This window comes from Mirounga leonina, unplaced genomic scaffold (assembly GCF_011800145.1).
Source record: "Mirounga leonina isolate KUSES-001 unplaced genomic scaffold, KU_Mleo_1.0 Mir_114, whole genome shotgun sequence".
Taxonomy (NCBI): domain Eukaryota; kingdom Metazoa; phylum Chordata; class Mammalia; order Carnivora; family Phocidae; genus Mirounga; species Mirounga leonina.
The window spans coordinates 42,751,269-42,769,580 of NW_023270265.1; the positions used below are offsets into that span (position 1 = coordinate 42,751,269).

The window sequence follows — 18,312 nt, forward strand, 5'->3', positions numbered from 1 at the left end:
TTTTTTAAATTGTACTCCTCAGCGGCGTGAAGTGGTATCTCACTGTGGTTTTGACTTGCATTTCCCTATTGACAAAGGATGTGAAGGATTTTTTCTTGTGCCTGTTGGCCATTTGTTTATCTTCCTTAGAAAATGTTGAAATCCTTTGCCCATTTTAAAAACTGGGGTCTTTTTGCTGTCGGGTTGAGCTACGTGTTTTGATAAACTTTTACAGGGGTTAAGGCTGTAGAGGTGCGGGGTCGGATCCTATCTTTATCTAAAACGCTGGTGTTTTGTTCCTCGTATTTTGGAATTAATTTTGATTTTTTAAAATACTGCACTAAAGATTACCTTGATGGCTTGGTGTTTTTGACGTCCCCTTAGATTTTGCGCCAGAGACTCGCTGCACTGCAGTCCCAGCCGCTTAACTCTCTGGCACAGAAACCGTTCCGACCGCAGTTGACAAATACCTAGCCCTGCCGCAGCACGAACGGCCCGCTCCTTGCGCCTCCTCTCGCGCCGCCCCCGCGCCGCCCCCGCTCCACCGCCGCCGCCTCTCGTGTTGCAGCCCCGAGCTGTTTGGGCCGCCCGCGGCCAGCCCCCGGCACCAAGGCCTGCCGGGCCCGGTCGGCCCCCCAACGCCAGCCCTGCGCCCCGTTCCGCCAAAGCGCTGGGCCCTGAATGACGGGTGCCTGGGGGCGCGCTGCGGGTGGCAAGAGGAGCCTAAAAAGAGGAAGGACGCCAGGCGTCCTGCCCGGGTGCCCTGCGGGACCACCGCCAGCGCACTCCTGATTTTGCCCAGCTCTACTGCATCCGCTGCTTCTACCCCGAGTAGATCGATGAGCCCTTCACCCGTTTCAGTGGAGCAGCCACGCTCTTGGGCATGTGAGCGCAGGGGACAGACGCTCGCGGTGCCGCGGCCGCCCGCGTCCTTTCGAGCGGCGGTGACGCCCCTCCCCGCCGTGGCGTCCGGCGGGGGTCCGGCGGGGGTCCGGCGGGGGTCCCGGGCACTGCGGGCACCTCGGCGCCCCGCCCCTCCGTGCGCCAGGCGCCGTGCGCGGGCGGGCTGGGGGGGCGGGCGCGCATGCGCACTGGGTGCGTGCCGCGGCAGCGGGGGCGGCCGGAAGCGAGACGTGCCTGCTGGGCGGGGCTTGGCGCCGCAGTTGCCGCAGTTGCCGCAGTCGCTGCAGGCGCGAGGTTGGGTGCAGGCGGCTGTGACCGAGCTTCGACGTCTCGACGGACGGACCGACTGACGGACGGACGGACACCATGCCGCGCTCCCACAGGCCTCCGCCGACCGCCCAGCGGCCCACCAACGCCACCGGCAACGCCACCGGCAGTGCCGCCGAGCCCAAGCCCGAAGGCGGCAGCCTGGCCACGACTTTCAAGATTTTTCTCCTCTTTGCAGGACTGATGGTTAAAGTTCCTGTGGGCTTGTATTTTTCCTGCAAATTGCTTCTTTTCCAGAGTCTCCTGTTAATGTCTCCTGACGACAGTGGCTTTTACGCGACCATTGTCGCGGTGGTGGGGCTGCATGTGGTGCTGGCGGTGTTTGTGTTCATCGTGTGGAAGGAGGGCATGCCTGACTGGCAGGAACACAAGAACGAGTAGAGCAGCTCGGAGGCTGCGAACGCGGGGGGCGGGGGAGTCGGGGGGGCTTAATTTTCTCGTCCGTGTTGACAGTCGTGTCTGTTGTGCGCTTCGGGGGGAGGGCGGGGGGAGGGAATCTATTTACTGCAGCGGAGACTCCGGTAAAACCGCGGGGGGGCGGGGGGGGGCTTTTTCCTGACCGCCTGTCGCGCGCCCAGTGCTTTCTGTTCAAGACATAATGCTTGAGACTGAGGATCCTGTCGGGCTGATGTAAATAGCGCCCAAATGGGAAGCGGGCCCGAGGCCGCGCTGGCTCGTACGCGTGGACTTGCTCGCCTGCGCAGTGTGTGTGGTGACGTAGCTGCGCAGGCTCGGCGGGAGCGCCCGCGGCCGGCGCGCCGGTAAGTACCGCGGCGGCAGGGGGCTGCGCGCCGGGGGTTCGCGGACAGGTCCGCTGGGGCGCGCGTTGGGGTCCGGCTGTGGGCTGGTGGGCCCTGGCATCTCAGTCGCCGTATTTTTCGGTATTATTTTAGGTGAAAATCGAGGCGTAGTTGTTAGCTTAAGACCGCCCGAGGTGCGTGCGCTGCGACAAGGTGCCGTGGATGTAAATTACTGCGGGCTCAGATTTTGGTGCGTTTTTCTCCGCAGTGCGCATTAAACAATGACCTCATTCTGACGCAGTTGAAGGACGTGACTCCCATCGACAAATGGTTTTTTCCCCTCCTGTTTTCCATTTGTTTTTCAGTAGCATTTGGTAAATCTTGGCAAATAGGTACGAAATTCTAAGGGAGCAATACCCACTCCTACAGTGGAATTTTGAGACCAATATTAGATTAATTTCCACTTTTTGATTGGAAATTCATATTGTTGGTGTTAGATGAATATTAGAAGCTTCAAGTTCACATTTTGCCTGCTTTATCTGTTGGTTATTTGTAGATTTTATACGTGGGCCATTTTTTTATTAGTAATCTTAGAAAAATGTGTATTTTGCTGTAGGTTTAATGGATTCATCAACACTCACCTAGTTTCGGACCCTTAGTTTGATATTTGATTTGTGAGTGGAGGGAAAATACAGTAAAACGGACTTAGACTAAGGAAATGTTTACTCGTTCTTTAAAAGCCAAATAAATCTGGAGTAAGAAACACACAAAGTGTCTTGGGCTTGGTCCCATTTTTGCACCTAAATGCTCTATGTAATTTTTTTCCTCCAAAAGATGCATTCTACACGTGTGTAAAAATATACTTAACGTGAAGTTAGGTCTTGTGAGATAATCTAGACATTTTCTCCCTTCTGAGCCTGAGGGTGTTCCTTTCTTCCCAATCCCCTCCCCCTGCAGATTATCTTGTTGTCCTGAGTCCTCCCACCTCCTTGACCACCACTGAGAAGGGACCTCTCCTCAGCTACCGTCCTTTCCTGACACCTACCCCCCTCCAAATGGATAGATTGTATATATCTGACTTTAAAAGTAGGACTCACTGATTGATTCCCACCCCAACCAATCTTTTATCTTCAGTGGTTCTGCTATAGAATTTTGGTGAGAATGCAGATGAAAACGAAAATATTTTATTCCCTGTGTCATGTCTGTTTTAGCCTCATTGATGCTACTCACAGAGATGTGGATGTGCTGTTACTGCTTTCTAACTCTGCCTACTACGTGGCCTAGTAAGTTGCTTATTGATTTAAAGCTTTTAATTGTCCTTTAATATGAGTATACATTTCCTATTAGAGTTCATGACAACATTAAGAATCTGGTTTTGCTATATGGAACTTCACTGAACTTTACATACTGTTACATCACTGTTCCTCTTATCAGTTTGAAAATGTGATTTTAGAGTTGTAATCAGTGTTTATATAATATTCTTTTAGCATTTAATTTCCTATATATTTTCCATGTTTTGATGTACTCCATATCCTTTAATGAGTATACATTTTTTATTACTATCCAGTACACGTTTCCCCATTGTTTAGCACTGATACTTCCATTTTATTTCTATTAGCAATGATACAGTTGTCTTTGTGCAGATAATTTTGTGCACATGCATGCACACACATGCTTCTCTTTGGTTACAAGAGTATGATGAATTCTAATAATTGTGTGGTTTATTGCCAGATCTCCAGAAAGACTACTAATTAACAATGCCACTAGCACAAATACAAGTACTTTCTCATTTGCCTTACCAAAATCAATTTTTTTCTCTAAGTAAATACTTTCTTTTTGGCCTTGTATGAACAGTCATTGGCCCCGGTGCCCATTGGCATTGATCATATGGATTTTTTATTCTTGATTTTGGACAGCAGGTTTATCTGCTGTGTTATTCACAAACACATACCTTCAGTATACGTATGTGTGTGTTTGCCTTCCTTTTAGGTTAAGTTTTAGGTTTGTTGGTTTTAAGTTATATTTTGTAATTGATTTTAGTGTAAGATGTATAAGCTGATTCTCCTTTAGCTACTGAACTACATATATGTTAATCTCATTTCATCTAGTTTTTAAAATGTTTAACTCTATCCCAGAGTGTATTGAGCCCTGGAAGATTTTAACTGCATAGAAGTTGCTACTATTATATCTCCGCTGACAAGCCAGATACGCTTTTGATTTTAATCCTATTTTTTTTTTTTTTACTTCCTTTCCCTTTATCCAGTTATGATGATGAAGTTGATAAAGTAAACCAGTATCAACGACTAAGTCTAGAAGACCTGGAAAAAATAGAAATAGGTAAATTTTAACATGCTAACCAAGTCCTAGAAAGCAAATATTGTTCTCCCAAGAGTGGGCCACATTGTTTGAGCAAGCATTACAACTTAATAGAACCAGAAAAGGATACTGATATTGCAAGTAGTCTATTTCTTAGGACTCTATTCTTTAGAGATTAGTGGTAGATGATAGTCTAATAACTCTTTTATTACTTACCTTGTGAAGATTAACCAAGGATCAAGAAAGTTTAAATATTTGAGACTAAAGAAGTTTTTTAGTCTCATCAAACCAAATCATCTTACTGTGATGATTGTATTTTGTGTACTCTCATTTAGAATAAGAAAAATGTGCTAAATACCTAACCAATGAAGATACAGAAAAAAGTAAATTTTATGTGAAAGATTTAACCATACTCATTTGGGTTTTAGGTCCTGAACCCACTCTCTTTGGTAAACCGAAGTTCTCCTGCATGCGATTGCACTACAGATATAAAGAAGCAAGTGGCTATTTCCACACACTGAGAGCTGTAATGCGCAATCCAGAAGAGGATGGGAAAGGTAATGAAGAGAGGACAGTATTCAGTGGTAACTTTTGTGGGGACAGTACCTACCATTACAAATGGAAGATAGCTTTGTAATCTTAAAATAGCTACTCTGTCTTCAGAAAGCAGGGAACTTATTTGAACTGATCTAGCTTGGGGCAAGGGTGTCTGTAATGGGAAATCTCAGTGTGTTTGGTCATAGGGGTACTAGGGCTTTTTCCCACCACATATGCTTCTCATGGACAGTAGTCAGGGAACATTGCTGTCTTGTTCACAGCTGTTGCCTTGGCATCTAACACAGGACAAATGAGAATAAACTTTTAATTCCAATTGATTTGGCTCATTTGCCCTTTATTAACTCTTCTGTTAAAATTTGTTTTAGAACATTTTGAATTAGTGGGGAGAGTAATAACAGTAAGCAGTTTTCTGTAAATTGTAGCAAATAAACTTGTATTTAAATTTAAGATCACAAATTTCATTTAGGGTTCTGAATTACAAGTGCTATTTTAGTATGTTTTTGGAGAAACTGGCAAGCAGTTGTATTTGGGTTTCAGATACCCTTCAGTGCATTGCAGAGATGCTGCAGATAACCAAGCAAGCCATGGGATTAGATGTACCTATAATTGAGAAAAAACTTGAGAGGTAAGTATACTACTTCGATTTTCTCAAGAATAAAGACATTATTATCCAAAGTCTTATTTCTTTAAAAGTATTTGCAAGTTGGGGAGAAATCAAATTATGGTAATATATTGGTATTTAGACTGGGAAATGTCAAATTTCTGTGGCCATAATTTAAACAACTTTAAAACATACTGGCTGTCATTTTCTCTATAAATGCCAGTGGGTTTTGAATTTGGGAAAGGTATGCCTATAAAGAGATTATTTCACATTAAAATTTGGATTTCCCATCTGATTGTTTCCTGGCCCACATTCGACTGGAGAAGAGCCATTTGGTCATCTAGAGAAAAACTGTTCAGTCTTGTGTTAGTAGAGAGAATTGTTTCAGTAGCTCTTTAACATTCCTAATTTTTACGAAATATGCTCATGACCAGAAAGTCAAATATCCGTACTGAAACATGTGGCAAACAGCAGTCACTTTTTCTTATACTTAAAGCTGTCATGAGGGAATGCCAAGTGAGAAAACCCTTTATTACATATCCCATATCTTTTAAAATAATTGTAGGTAATCCACAGGAAACATAAACATTCTGCCCCCCTCCCACCTGAATTCAGCCAAGTTGGAATGGGTGCAGACAGCTTTAGTTAAGATGCTGTAGATTCCCATCTATAGTCTGTGTTGGCTTGGCTGGTGTTTAGGTTGTCCATGTAGTAGACCTGCCCTAAATGGTAGCCACTTGCTCTGAAAGTGACTGTAGTAGTCTCCTCCTCCCCCATCCACGTTTCAGTTAGCTGTGGTCAGCTGTGGAGCAGGTGATCCTCCTCTTGACGCTCAGTCACTTCATCTCACCGTGCAGGCATTTTATCATCTCACATCCTCACCAGAAGGGTGAGTACAGTACAATAAGATATTTAGAGAGAGGACGTTCATATAAATTTTATTTATGGTATTATAAATTATTAATCTCTTACACTCTGCCTAGTTATAAATTAAACTTTATCACAGATTATATATAGGGAAAAACATAGTACATACAGGGTTTGATCCTATCCGTGGCTTCAGCTATCCATTGGGGGTTTTGGAATATATCCCCCACAGGTAAGGGGGGAAACTACTGTTGTCTGAATTTTGGGTGTGGTGGTTTTGTTTTTAATTCTTAGAATACACAAAAATGCAGGTTGAGGCAACCATGGGGAGGCTTATCTCCCTTCCTCTGCTGCTTCCTCCTCCTCTGAATGCCAAAGAGAATCCAGTTGAAGGAAACATGCAATAATAATGATCAAATCTAAAGACACAGTTTTGATCCAGAAGAACTCAACATGATTAATCCAACTACTGTGAGGATCTTGACAGAGTAGGATTACGATTTACACATGTAGCATTTCCACAGGCTGGCTCTTCAGTGCACGGGCTGCCTGAGGACAGGACGCAGTAAACTGCCTACCGGACTGGGGGGTTAAAGTCACACAGCCAGGGCACCCTTCCCACTCAGTGCCCCGGGACAGCTTGTCAATGTTTTAAAAGGCTTCTGCTGGCCTTTTAAAACTACTACTCACTGATTGCTTCAAAGACTTAGTAACAAAAAGAATAAGATACCTCATTAATCATCTTTTACTAGTGATTATATGTTGAGCTATTTTGTATATACTGGATTAAATAAATAAAATCAAAATTTCTATTTTTAATATGGCTAGAAAAATTTAAAACTACATCTAGCTTACATTTCTGTTGTACAGTACTGTTCTAGCATCTACTCCAAGGGGTTATCTGATTTTACCACTTAGTGCACGGTTTCAGAAACTGGGCCCAATTTAAGTAACAGCTTTCACTTACTGGAACTGGAACTGGTATACTGGATTTCAGAGGGAGTTAACTGTTTTCTCTTCTAATTTGTAGGAAGAGCAGTAAACCTCATGAAGACATCCTTGGCATCAGATCTCAAAACCAAGGCTCTTTGGCACAGGGAAAGAATTTTTTAATGAGCAAATTTTCATCTCTAAATCAAAAAGTGAAACAGACCAAATCTAATGTAAATATTGGCAATCTCCGAAAGCTAGGAAACTTTGCCAAACCTGAAATGAAAGTGAACTTTCTAAAACCAAACTTAAAAGTGAATCTTTGGAAGTCAGATAGTAGTCTTGAAACTATGGAAACCACAGGTGCGATGGATAACAAAGTCCAGGCAGAGTCGGATGGGGAAGTGTCTTCAGAGAATGACTCCTACCACTCTGATGAATTCCTTACAAATTCCAAGTCTGATGAAGACAAACAGCTAGCTAATTCTTTGGAGAACGTAGGGCCAAGAGACTATGTTCTTCCTAGTTGTGGTATTATTGCTTCAGCACCTCGGTTAGGCAGTCGGTCCCAGTCCATTAGCAGCACTGATACTAGCATTCATGCTCCTTCAGAGATTGCTGCTCATGGAAGTGGGTCTGGAAAAGGCCATGAGTCTCCTTTGAAGAAAAGTCCTTCTGCTGACAACATACACATATTGACTGGCTTTGCCAAGCCTGTGGATATTTACTGCCACAGATTTGTACAAGATGCACAAAACAAAATGACCCAGCTGTCAGAAACGGGGTCTGTTTGTCAGCAGGCTAGTGAGGAGGGAAATCAAATGGCCAATCAAGCTTCCAGTGAAGAAACACAATCGGAATCAACAGAACGGATACCTTCCCGGCCGTCTCAATTAGATGTGTCTTTTTCTGCAACAGGTCCCCAGTATTTGTCAGTTGAACCAGTGCATCCAGTTGTATCTCAAAAGACCCCTGGCTCTGGACCCAGCACGCTTGAATTTGAGACAGGGCTTCATGGAACTCCTTCTCCTTCAGAGGGCGGTAGCAGCAGAGCAGTCTCTCCCTTTGCAAAGATTCGAAGTTCCATGGTCCAAGTTGCTAGTATCACTCAAGCTGGCTTCACCCAAGGGATCCATTTCGCAGTGGCAAAGGTTCAGAAGAGCCCTGCAGAACCTGAAGGGGTTAATGAAGTCCAGCAAAAGGAACTTAAAAGTATGTTTACACAATGCCAGACACGAATAATTCAGATTTAGTGTTTAGCCACAAAGAATCCTGTGGCTTTTATTTAATCCAAAAAGAGGTTTCACATATTAGGCTATTTTAACCTGTATTGTCTTTGAAGCTAGGGATCACAAATTCTGTTTATCGGGAAAGGTTTTTAAAGGAGTCTGAAGCTGAGCAGATTTCCAGATTTGAGAGCCAGGACGACAGGAGTACATCACCCTAGAAGGTGTAAACGTGAGTAGCTTATACACTACAGAGCAGTTGGTCTCAAAGTAATTTGGGGATAATTACTTTGAGACAGTAATAACCTGAACCTTTTGTGGAGTGGGGTGGATAAGTGAAGTGTAGGAAGGAAACACATAAAGGATGAACATGGACACACATGTAGGAGAATAGCATTTTTCATAATTTGTCTTCTGTTTGTCCATTCATTTCTGTGTAAATACATTTAGTTTCTAGTGACTTTAGAGTGTTACTAGTACGAAGAAGCATTTGAATATTAAAAAATTCTAGTTTAGCTTTGATGGCTTAACCATTCCCTATTAAGAGTTAATTGAGGGTTACTGGCATTACAGTCAAGAAAGGTATGCCCATTTGATCCTAATTTTCCCCATAGTCTGCTTAAAATACTCTGCCCCTTGTACACCCCAAAGTCTAGAATTAAGACTGGTCACTCATAAAACCTGAGACCCCGGATGTGCATACCAGCACCTGTTAAATTATTTTGCTGTTTCCAGGAATGGAAGACTACATTTACCGGGTACTGGTTAATTCTTGAAATGAGTGTTCAAGTTGTAATTTTTTTACGGGGGAACATTCCTTAACATCTTGTACAGACTGTAACTGAATTGTTGAAAATTTAGTCTGAAGCACAGCTGTACTAAAACTGACATGACCATAATCCTGAACCCATGGAACCATGGCCTCAGAAAAGCCCATACAAGAACGTTGCACAGCTTATTCCAAACAAGTGTTGGTTTGTCCGGTCTCTTTAGAGCCTTACTCTGTTGAAGTGATTCTCAGTTCAACATTATGTCTATTGTAACTTTGATAAGTATTTCCACATTTGTTATTTATTAGTGGTATCTTTTTTTCGAAGTGTCAAATCTTGTGACTATTTAAAATAAAATACCATTGTAATTTAAAGTGACAAATATGTGTGAGAATTCCTTAATATTTTAAAGAAAATCAGATTAAAAAATTCATAAGGTAAACTGTAACTGATCACTTGGGTCTCAGCCTTTCCAGTATTTTCCTCTTTTAAGTGATTATATGACTTTACAAATGAAGTGCATCACAAACCACCAAATTTTAAACACCCAAACACTGAAACCGAATGCTTTATTCTGTTCTTTTTTTCTGGGTCTTCAAAGTATTAAAGTGTTGCACAATGGGAGAGAAAATATAAGCAAAGTTCAGGTGATACATGTATTTTTAAGCTCCATGAAATTTGTTCCAAAGAGGTTTTTAAAAACTAAAAAGGCAACATTTAATTCCAGTCAGGGTACTGTGTTCAAACTTCACTGTCCAGTGTGTGGGCGAAGGAGAAAAGAAAGGGGGTTCTGAAGCCCACGGTTCCAGTCTCCTCCCCAAGTGGGATGCCACTAGGACGACACCAGGCTGAACCACCTCCCACAGTCAGCTTTCAGTGAAGATTTCCCAGCAGGAGGTAATGGGATCTTTTCCCACACATCATGGGATAAGTCTTACAATCATGAAAAACAACCCAAAGTACTAATAATTTGGGAAGTTTTGTTTATTTCAAAGAGGGTTTTCCTTTCAAGGGAACTTTTCTGCAAGATCAAGCAAATTACGTACTTCTCTTTGGTAAATTACAATTCACATCGGCACAATAATAAGCACATGGTAACTAATCTGCTTGAATTTTATTCTCACAAATCCAGTTGAGTCTTGATTTTATTTCTAAAAGGTTAAGGAAGTCTAGTCTACCAGTTATAAAAACGAAAACCAGTTAGAATTCTAAATATAAACAGATTACTTATATTAGTTTATAAAAATAGATTTGAGGTTAGGAAAAGTTAAACAACTAGTAATTTTCACTTCAGTTCATTAGGCATAATGAATTTCTTGGTTTTTAAGGCTAACCCTGTTTCCTTGTTTAGCAATGTCAATGGGGGGGGGGGGTGCTTTTCAAAAGACCACTGAACAGAATCATTTAACTGATCTCCTGTTTCCCACTAGATAAGTTACTGGCTAAAAAAACACATTAAGCTTCATACATAACCACTGACAGCTTAAAAAAAGTTATGGTCTAAACTTTTCGAACATTCTTGATGCCACAAGTACACTATACTGTATCAACTGCTTTCTAGGTATCGGTAATGATATTTCTGTTATTTTAAAAACTATTACGTTAGGGGCACCTGGGTGGCTCAGTCGGTTAAGCATCTGCCTTTGGCTCAGGTCATGATCCTGGGGTCCTGGGATGGAGCTCCCACATCAGGCTCTCTGTTCAGCGGGGAACCTGCTTCTCCCTCTCCGTTTCTGTCAAATAAATAAAATCTTTAAAAAAAAAAAAAAAAACTAAAAACTTTTATATTAAATCTGTAATTGGTCTGGGAAAAACTTACCTAAAGCTTTATTGGGTATTCCTGGATTAGTAGGTATGTTCGTTGACTAACACATCTGGAACTAATGGAAAAACTTACACAAGTTTAAAATCCAATACAATCATCAAAGCAACTAAATGACAATTATTAGGAAAACAATTTAAAACTTTATTTTCTACAGAAGGCATATTTTAAAAAGTTAACTGTTTGCTTTCTTCCTATTTGGGCAAAACAACCTATCCTAGGACAACATTCCCTTAAGTCCCATAGAACAGTGGTTCCCAAATGCACAGGGGTGAAATGAGAAAAAAAGGACAATGTAGTGTTTTCTCCAAAAAAGCTGTATTTATTCCATTTAAAGGACTCTCTTATTTGGAGAGTGTCCTTTTATGGGAAAAAAAAAATGGTGATAATACAGTGGTTTCTTTCAGATTACTTGGCAAAATACATTGGCAACCCTGTCCCCCAAATTTTTGGAAATGTTACTGGTCCATGAAATCCAAAAGTCTGGGAACCACTGCCATGTAAAGACTAATTTTGCAGGTTATTAACAACTGTTAAGTGGAAAAAAAAACTTCTGTGGTCAAATGTCTGGGAAGTGATACTACAGTATTTCACACAGTCATGTGAATTAATGGCAGCTACACCCCATTCCCCAAACTTGGACCACTAAACACATTCAGACCCACCATTAATTGGAAAAACACTGTAAAAATCTGAACAACTCCTCTGACTTTGGAATTCCAACAAATTTCTTCAAATGAAGTTGACATTAGCATTTCAACAGTCTGTGACCTATGACTTGGCTGAAACTAAGGAAATGGTATCAGCAACATTATCAATATTAAACTTTTAATATCAAATACATTTTGTACATGTTACTAATTTATATAATTATAAAACAATCAAAAGCTCCATAAAATCAGTAAGGTAAAAGCCCTTACTGAATATTATATAAACTTCAGATGTTACCAGGCTTGACTTCAGGAAAAGTCATTGGTTTTTGATACAAATTATCTACAAAACAATGTGGTATAAATGGTATTTGAATTTTACAATAATGTGGCTACAATCTGCCCACTACTCTCCTAGGTGTCAGATCTTTAAAGTTCATTTCCATTCACACATTTCTGCTGCTGAAGCCTGGTTCTTCTTAAAGACTCCAGCTGCTTTGCTCTGAGCCACCGCTCTCTTGACAGCGTCGTCTGGCCGGCGCTGAGAGACAGGAACCTGGCGTGAAACACAGAAACGGATTTAAGTCTAGACCTAGGACAGGATCTCGTTCTTTTTCTTTCTTTCTTCCTTTGTAAAGAACCTAGGGATACTGGGTTAGGGGTCAAGACCATCTGGTAGCTACATACAAGTCAAGAGCAAGTTAGACTTCCACAAAGGGATCTTTGAGGTTTAGAGACAAAAAGCAAGCCTGTTCCGCTGGTCACGGGCCAAACTCAATCTGCCTTCACTAAGCCCTTTCAAAAGGTATTTTAAAGGAAAAACATTTCCACTGGTAGAAATCTGCCTCAGTTGCTCCTCTCAATATTGGGCGGTTCACACAGAGCTTATTACTGAAACCGCAATGACGGACACGTACTACTCACCGAGCTACAATGAGCAACTGGTGGAGATCGTCGGCAGTGATGCTCTGAGGGTCGTTCTTGCGCATTTCCACGAAGTCCTCCTCAACTGCCTGTATCAAGAGAGTAAGTGGACTGCGACACTACCGCTTATGAAGAGACGCTACGCATCACGTAGGGAGGAGCAGAGTAACGTGGTCCGTCGGCTGACGCGAAAATGAGGAAGTCGGCCCTGCCGCTCGGGCTGCTTAGGAGACGAGGAGGTACCAGAGCCACGCCTCACCCGCAGGGAAAATGCTGCTGACAGACCTGGGGGCGCGGCCAAATATCTAGGTCCAGCAATGTGCACGGCCAGCAGGGCAGGCTAATAATGTCAGCAAAAGTGGCAGAGTGAGGGAGGGCCACAGAAAATTCCAGGGACTTTTTATCCATTGAAGGGTGCAAGAACACTAGCAAAAACTATCAGAATCTGCTTCTTCAAAAGTCTGAAAATTAACCAGAATACAGGGAGTGTTTGCTCAAGAAAGAACACTGGGCTCTGAGGCATTTTAGTTTCCCTATCCACCCCCACCCCACCCCTGCAGCCCTGAAAAGGGACAGCCTGGCCATCACAAGAGAGGGTTCTTTCAAAGCACCATTCCTGAGATCTGTCATGCTCATGACTGGTGGTTCCCTGCGAGAAGCCACGTGCAAGGCTGTGTTTATTCGGCTTACCCAGTGTGAACAGCCTCTTCTCCCAGGGAACTTAGCAAAAACAATCAGAAGCAATTACTGATCATCCTGGCTGCTTCACGCACTGGATAGTCGTTGGGGCAAATAGGCAGCTAACCAAAACCCTTAAAAGAAAAAACTAGGGAATGAGAACTTTTCTCCTCCCAAAAGCCCCCAAAGGACGATCTATCTCTATCTCCCCAGGAACGCAGAAGGCCACGTGCGTGCAAAGGGGCGTGCACACCCTCAGAAGATCGGAGCAGGCCCTAAGCCATCATGAGTGACCTTCTCTGTGCAAGCAGTAAGAGAAGGGTGGGTCACAGTTATAAACAGTTGCCAGAGTGTTGAGGGCCTGCCATGGAGACACAAAGCCCTTGGCTTTGACTGGGAGACCTGTTTCCAGGCATCTAAGGAAATTAAATTTCTATCTGATCACTGACTGAGCTAACAGAGCAGAGACTCCAGGAACCGCATACAAAGAATACATTTCATAGAGTTCATTCAGAAAAGCCACTAAGCAATAAGCAACAACAACAAACCCTAGGGAGAGGGAGGATCCACCAGAGCTGAGCTATCCTATCACTTAAATATCTGGTTTTCAAAACAAAAATGAGGAGACATAGAAAGAAACAAGAACGTCTGCACCCCTTCACTGGAAACAAAGAAGTCAGCAGAAACAGTCCTTGAGGAAACCCAAATATTGGACTTGCCAGACAAAGACTTTTTTTTTTTTTTAAGATTTATTTGAGAGAGAGAAACGGTGAGAGAGGCGTGCACGAGAGAGCACCAGCGGTGGAGAGGGAGAAGCAGGCTGCATGTTGAATAGGGAGCCTGACGTGGGGCTCGATCCCAGGACCCGCAGATCATGTCCTGAGCTGAAGGCAGATGCTTAACCGACTGAGCCACCCAGGCATCCCTAGACAAAGACTTTAAATCAGCTCTTTAAATACAAAGAACTAAAGGAAACCACATATTAAGAGCTAAAACAAAGTAGGAGAATGATGTCACACTAAATAAAAAATATCGAGATAGAAATTATTTAAAAATCAAGTAGGGGGCGCCTGGGTTGCTCTGTCAGCTAAGCGTCTAACTCTTGGTTTCGGCTGAAGTCATGACCTTCGGGTTGTGGGAAGGGGCACAGCATCAGGCTCCATGCTCAGCGCAGTCTGCTTGGGATTCTCCCCCCCCCTTCCCCCGCTCGCTCATTCACTCTCTCTGAATAAAGTCTTTAAAAAAAATAAAATAAAAAGCAAATAGAAATTCTGAAAGTGAACAATATAACTGAGACTTAAAATTCACTAGAAACAAGGCTCAGCGTTGTGCAGCAGGCAGAAGAAGGTCCAGCAAACGTGCAGAAAGGTCAACTGCAAATGTCCAGTGTGTGTAGGAGAAAGTCAAGGGAGGAGGAAAAATGAACAGCAGAGCCTCAGCGACTTGTGAGACACCAACACGTGCACCAACACTCATATACAGAGTGCTGGAAGGAGAGGAGGGAGGAAGGGGCAGAAAGAAATTTAAAGAAATAATGGTCAAAACTTCACCAAATTTCTTGAAAACTTCCCCAAGACGTGCATTAGTCTGCACACCCAAGCAGCTCAATAAACTCCAGTAGGACAAACTCAAAGCACTCCACACCCACAGACACATCACAGCTGAACCGTCCAAAGCCAAGTCAAGTCTTGAAAGCACAAGAGCAAATGACCCTGAGCCCAAAGAAGCCTCTCCTCAGAAACTAGCGGACTTCTCAGAGACCACAGGGGCCGGAAGGCAACTGGAGGACATACGTAAAAAGTGCTGAAAGAGCAAGTCTACAAACCAAGACCTCTACATCCAGTAAAACTAGTCTTCAAAAATGGAGAAATTAAGACATTCCCAGATAAGCAACAACTTAACAGGACTTGTCACAGCAGATCTGCCCTACAAGGACCACAGAGGGTTCTTCAGGCTGAAATGGAAGGACACCACGCAGTGACCTGAATCCACGCAAAGATGACCCGTAAAGGGAACGACATGGGTAAATATAAAAAGCAGTGTAAAGGTCTTTTTCCTTGTAACTTTTTCCCTCTGATTTAAAGACAACAGCATATTTATTTCCCCCTGCCTCCATCCCCCAAAACTTCATCATTCTATATGTTCCTACTTTATAGGTTGGTTCTCTGCATGTAATAAAGAACTTGATCCAAGTGAAAAAAAATAAAAATAAAAAAGACAACAGCATAAAACAAGAATTATAAATGCGATGATGGTGCACAATAGACAAAAGACATACAGAGACCAAATAGCAAACTTACCTCACCAGTAGTCACAGTAAACCTAAGGTGATTAAACAGTCTAAATCAACACAGGGAAATCGTTTCTTTGACCCCAAACACACCTTGGTTATCTCATCGGAGATGCTGTAATCCAGGAACCTCAGAAGGGTCAGGTAGATGCGGAACTTGTTCAGCACGGAGGGCAGCACGGCAGACAGAAGGCTGTCCATGTACTCCTCCATGTTTGGGGGGGTGAGCTGGGGCTGTAAGTGGATCTGGCAGTCTGCCTGGAGAGAGAACCAGGACACAGTATTTTCCAAGTTCCTAAGTTAATCCGAAATTTCAGGAGGAGGCTTTGTCCATATCAGGGGTGAAGGAATCAGGAGGTCACTGGGGGGAGGTCACTTTTTAACATTAATTATAAGCACCGTGACTCCCTCAGTGGTAATTACAAAAGCGAGCCTTTCTTTGGTTACTTACACATCCTCAACAGGATGAGTAAACACATAAAAAGGTAGCCAACCTCTAAACAATAGCTAATTAAAATGTTTGCAAGGTTTCTTTAATCCTGGAATATGTACTCTATGTCTTACTGATCTGCCTTTCTAGAAACCACATAAAGCAAATCACACTTTCCTGCAGAAAACTTACACATGGGCCACACTAGTGAACGCTAGTTTACAGAGGAACTATAGACCTTTTAAGCAACTGGGCGTACTTCTCATCATGAAGAAACTCAATTAAAAGCTCTCTTCATCAGTCACTCTAATGATTTACCAGAGCATTTCACCATAAAGCGTAAAAATAATCACCATGTCATCAGGAACATTTTAAAAGGAACTCTGAAATATTTCTCACATAAGATTGACGGAAAACAATGGGACCGAGGCAGTAAAAACAAAGGCCTAGATGTGAATCAGACAATTTATAGACAGCTTCCACTTTCTATGCCTGGATGTGGGAGTTGGGGCCACCAACACCTTTCCTTCGCTTGTCTGGTGATTTGCCGTATCTGCTTCTTCACAGACAGTTTTTCATCCTCAAGGCAGGAACAAAATAATTCATTCTCTTACTGATAATCAGCAGCCCCAGTTTTGAAACAAGTTTAACTTCTCAATAATAAACCATACCAAGAAACAAAATAAAAATTTAGGTATCTTTCTAATGTAACCTCCCTCCATCTTAAAATGTCTCATCATACCGGCAGGAGTGATCGCCCCTCCGAAGTAATAAAAACATTAATATTGCAGGGGAATTCCATCTGGTGATAACTGAAGTCATAATCCACCTTCTGCCAAGTTATTAGGTTGCTCAGGGCAGTCACATTATGAACACCTAGAAAATAAAAAAAAATAATTTTTTGGTTGACTTCAATCACTTAAAACAAATTGGTTTTACTGACATTGACTATATAAGACATGAGGTTTCTACTGCTTTAAAAAAAAAAAAAGTATCTCAGGCACTGTTCAACTTCCTAAGCTAAATGTTCACTAAGTAATAGGCTTCACAGACAATACTGGTCAAGCCAAACAAATGTATTTTGGGGCCAAGATCCCCCCAAATCTAATCTAGCATCTGGTATGCAACTGGGCACAAGCCAGGTTCCCAGTAAGCACAATCACTTTCTATGTGGTGTGTTCACAGGTCTGCAACAATATGGTAGAATTGATGACTGATTTTTATACTCAGCTGTGCCTTAAGGATAGCCCGTCCACACTATTTTTTCTTCTACCTTTACCTCTTGAACTTACCGCCAGCAAAGTGTCTTCTCAATCCTCATTTGAGCACAAATAAAGCAATCTGCTTCCTTGCCATTTTATAACAAGTTCCCATAACTGAGGTTACTTCAAACCTTCCAACCTATTTTTTTTTTCAGAGATTCTTCGAAAAACAAATTTTAAACTTCACAATGGCCAGTAAAAAATGTTTTATTAGATCTTCTCTACACTTTTCTTTTTAGCTAACATAGGACTGAAGGCAAAATCTCCTCCCTCCTCGGCCTCTCAAGAGCTCCTTGTGACGTCCTTGTACTATCTTCATACTATGACAAAACACAGCTGATGTACACAGTCTGTAAGTTTCTAATCCCCACATTATACAGATTCATACGGCAAGCCTTGATCTTAAATACTTGTGAAATGTGAATGTATCTCGGATCGGTGATTCTTTTAAAAGTCATTACCAGATCTGGCTTTCACGGCAGGTTAGACATGAAGGGAGACGCCCCCTGTCCATACCTGGTGTGTCTAGCTGCCCTTGCTCTAGGAGAGTTTCATCAATCACAAGGGAAGTGTTGCTTGGGAGCTGGAGGAGCCCGCTGACCAGGCGATTGGCTGTATAGTCTTTGTGGGGGATGAATTTCAAATGGTTCATGTTCTCTATAGTCATCTGCAGACGAAAAGACTGCAAAGAGAAATTTTTTAATGAGCAAGGAACAAAGGTTCCCTGTTTTAAGAAAATACATATCGGGTTAAATACTTCCCATATGTGTATAAGGAAAGGTCTTATCAATTTCTAAGGATGTAGTTTCCTGGCTTCTTGAGCTCTTAAAGCAAAAATTTTACATATACACCTTAAATAATAAACCTACATCTTAAATAAGAATTGCACTAATTCTATGAGCTGTTTTATTCTCAACTGTTTTGTTCAGTATTCTTAAATAATTTCTATTTTACCAGCGAACCAGAAACGAACGATAGATACTTCAGATACATTTACCAAGTGTTCAAAAAGCTCAACTTCTTTTACCTACCACGACCG

At 42.4% G+C, this 18,312-nt stretch overlaps 2 protein-coding genes across 7 annotated transcripts in view; one reads left to right on the plus strand and one right to left on the minus strand.

The window, feature by feature from the left end:
• INPP5F (inositol polyphosphate-5-phosphatase F) overlaps positions 1-9,599 on the plus strand; it is an 80,728-nt gene extending 71,129 nt beyond the window's left edge. For 3 of the 5 annotated variants that reach the window (XM_035030263.1, XM_035030272.1, XM_035030282.1), the window contains 5 exons: positions 3,161-3,232; positions 4,213-4,286; positions 4,694-4,822; positions 5,361-5,448; positions 7,322-9,599. In XM_035030263.1, coding sequence (XP_034886154.1) covers positions 3,161-3,232; positions 4,213-4,286; positions 4,694-4,822; positions 5,361-5,448; positions 7,322-8,474 — 1,516 coding nt within the window. In that variant the 3' untranslated portion in view covers positions 8,475-9,599. Of the gene's footprint in view, positions 1-1,718; positions 1,971-2,102; positions 3,233-4,212; positions 4,287-4,693; positions 4,823-5,360; positions 5,449-7,321 lie in introns of those variants that run through there. The other 2 variants (XM_035030296.1, XM_035030303.1) reach the window with 2 other exon arrangements.
• A 581-nt stretch (positions 9,600-10,180) lies between these two features.
• The window catches only part of MCMBP (minichromosome maintenance complex binding protein), a 46,534-nt gene continuing 38,402 nt past the window's right edge, over positions 10,181-18,312 (minus strand). For both annotated transcript variants that reach the window (XM_035030329.1, XM_035030325.1), the window contains exons 12-17: positions 17,790-17,955; positions 16,754-16,887; positions 15,675-15,839; positions 12,614-12,702; positions 11,037-12,245; positions 10,181-10,950 (exon numbers count right to left, since the gene is read on the minus strand). In XM_035030329.1, the coding sequence (XP_034886220.1) occupies positions 12,119-12,245; positions 12,614-12,702; positions 15,675-15,839; positions 16,754-16,887; positions 17,790-17,955 (681 nt within the window). In that variant the 3' untranslated portion in view covers positions 10,181-10,950; positions 11,037-12,118. The remainder of the gene's footprint in view (positions 10,951-11,036; positions 12,246-12,613; positions 12,703-15,674; positions 15,840-16,753; positions 16,888-17,789; positions 17,956-18,312) is intronic.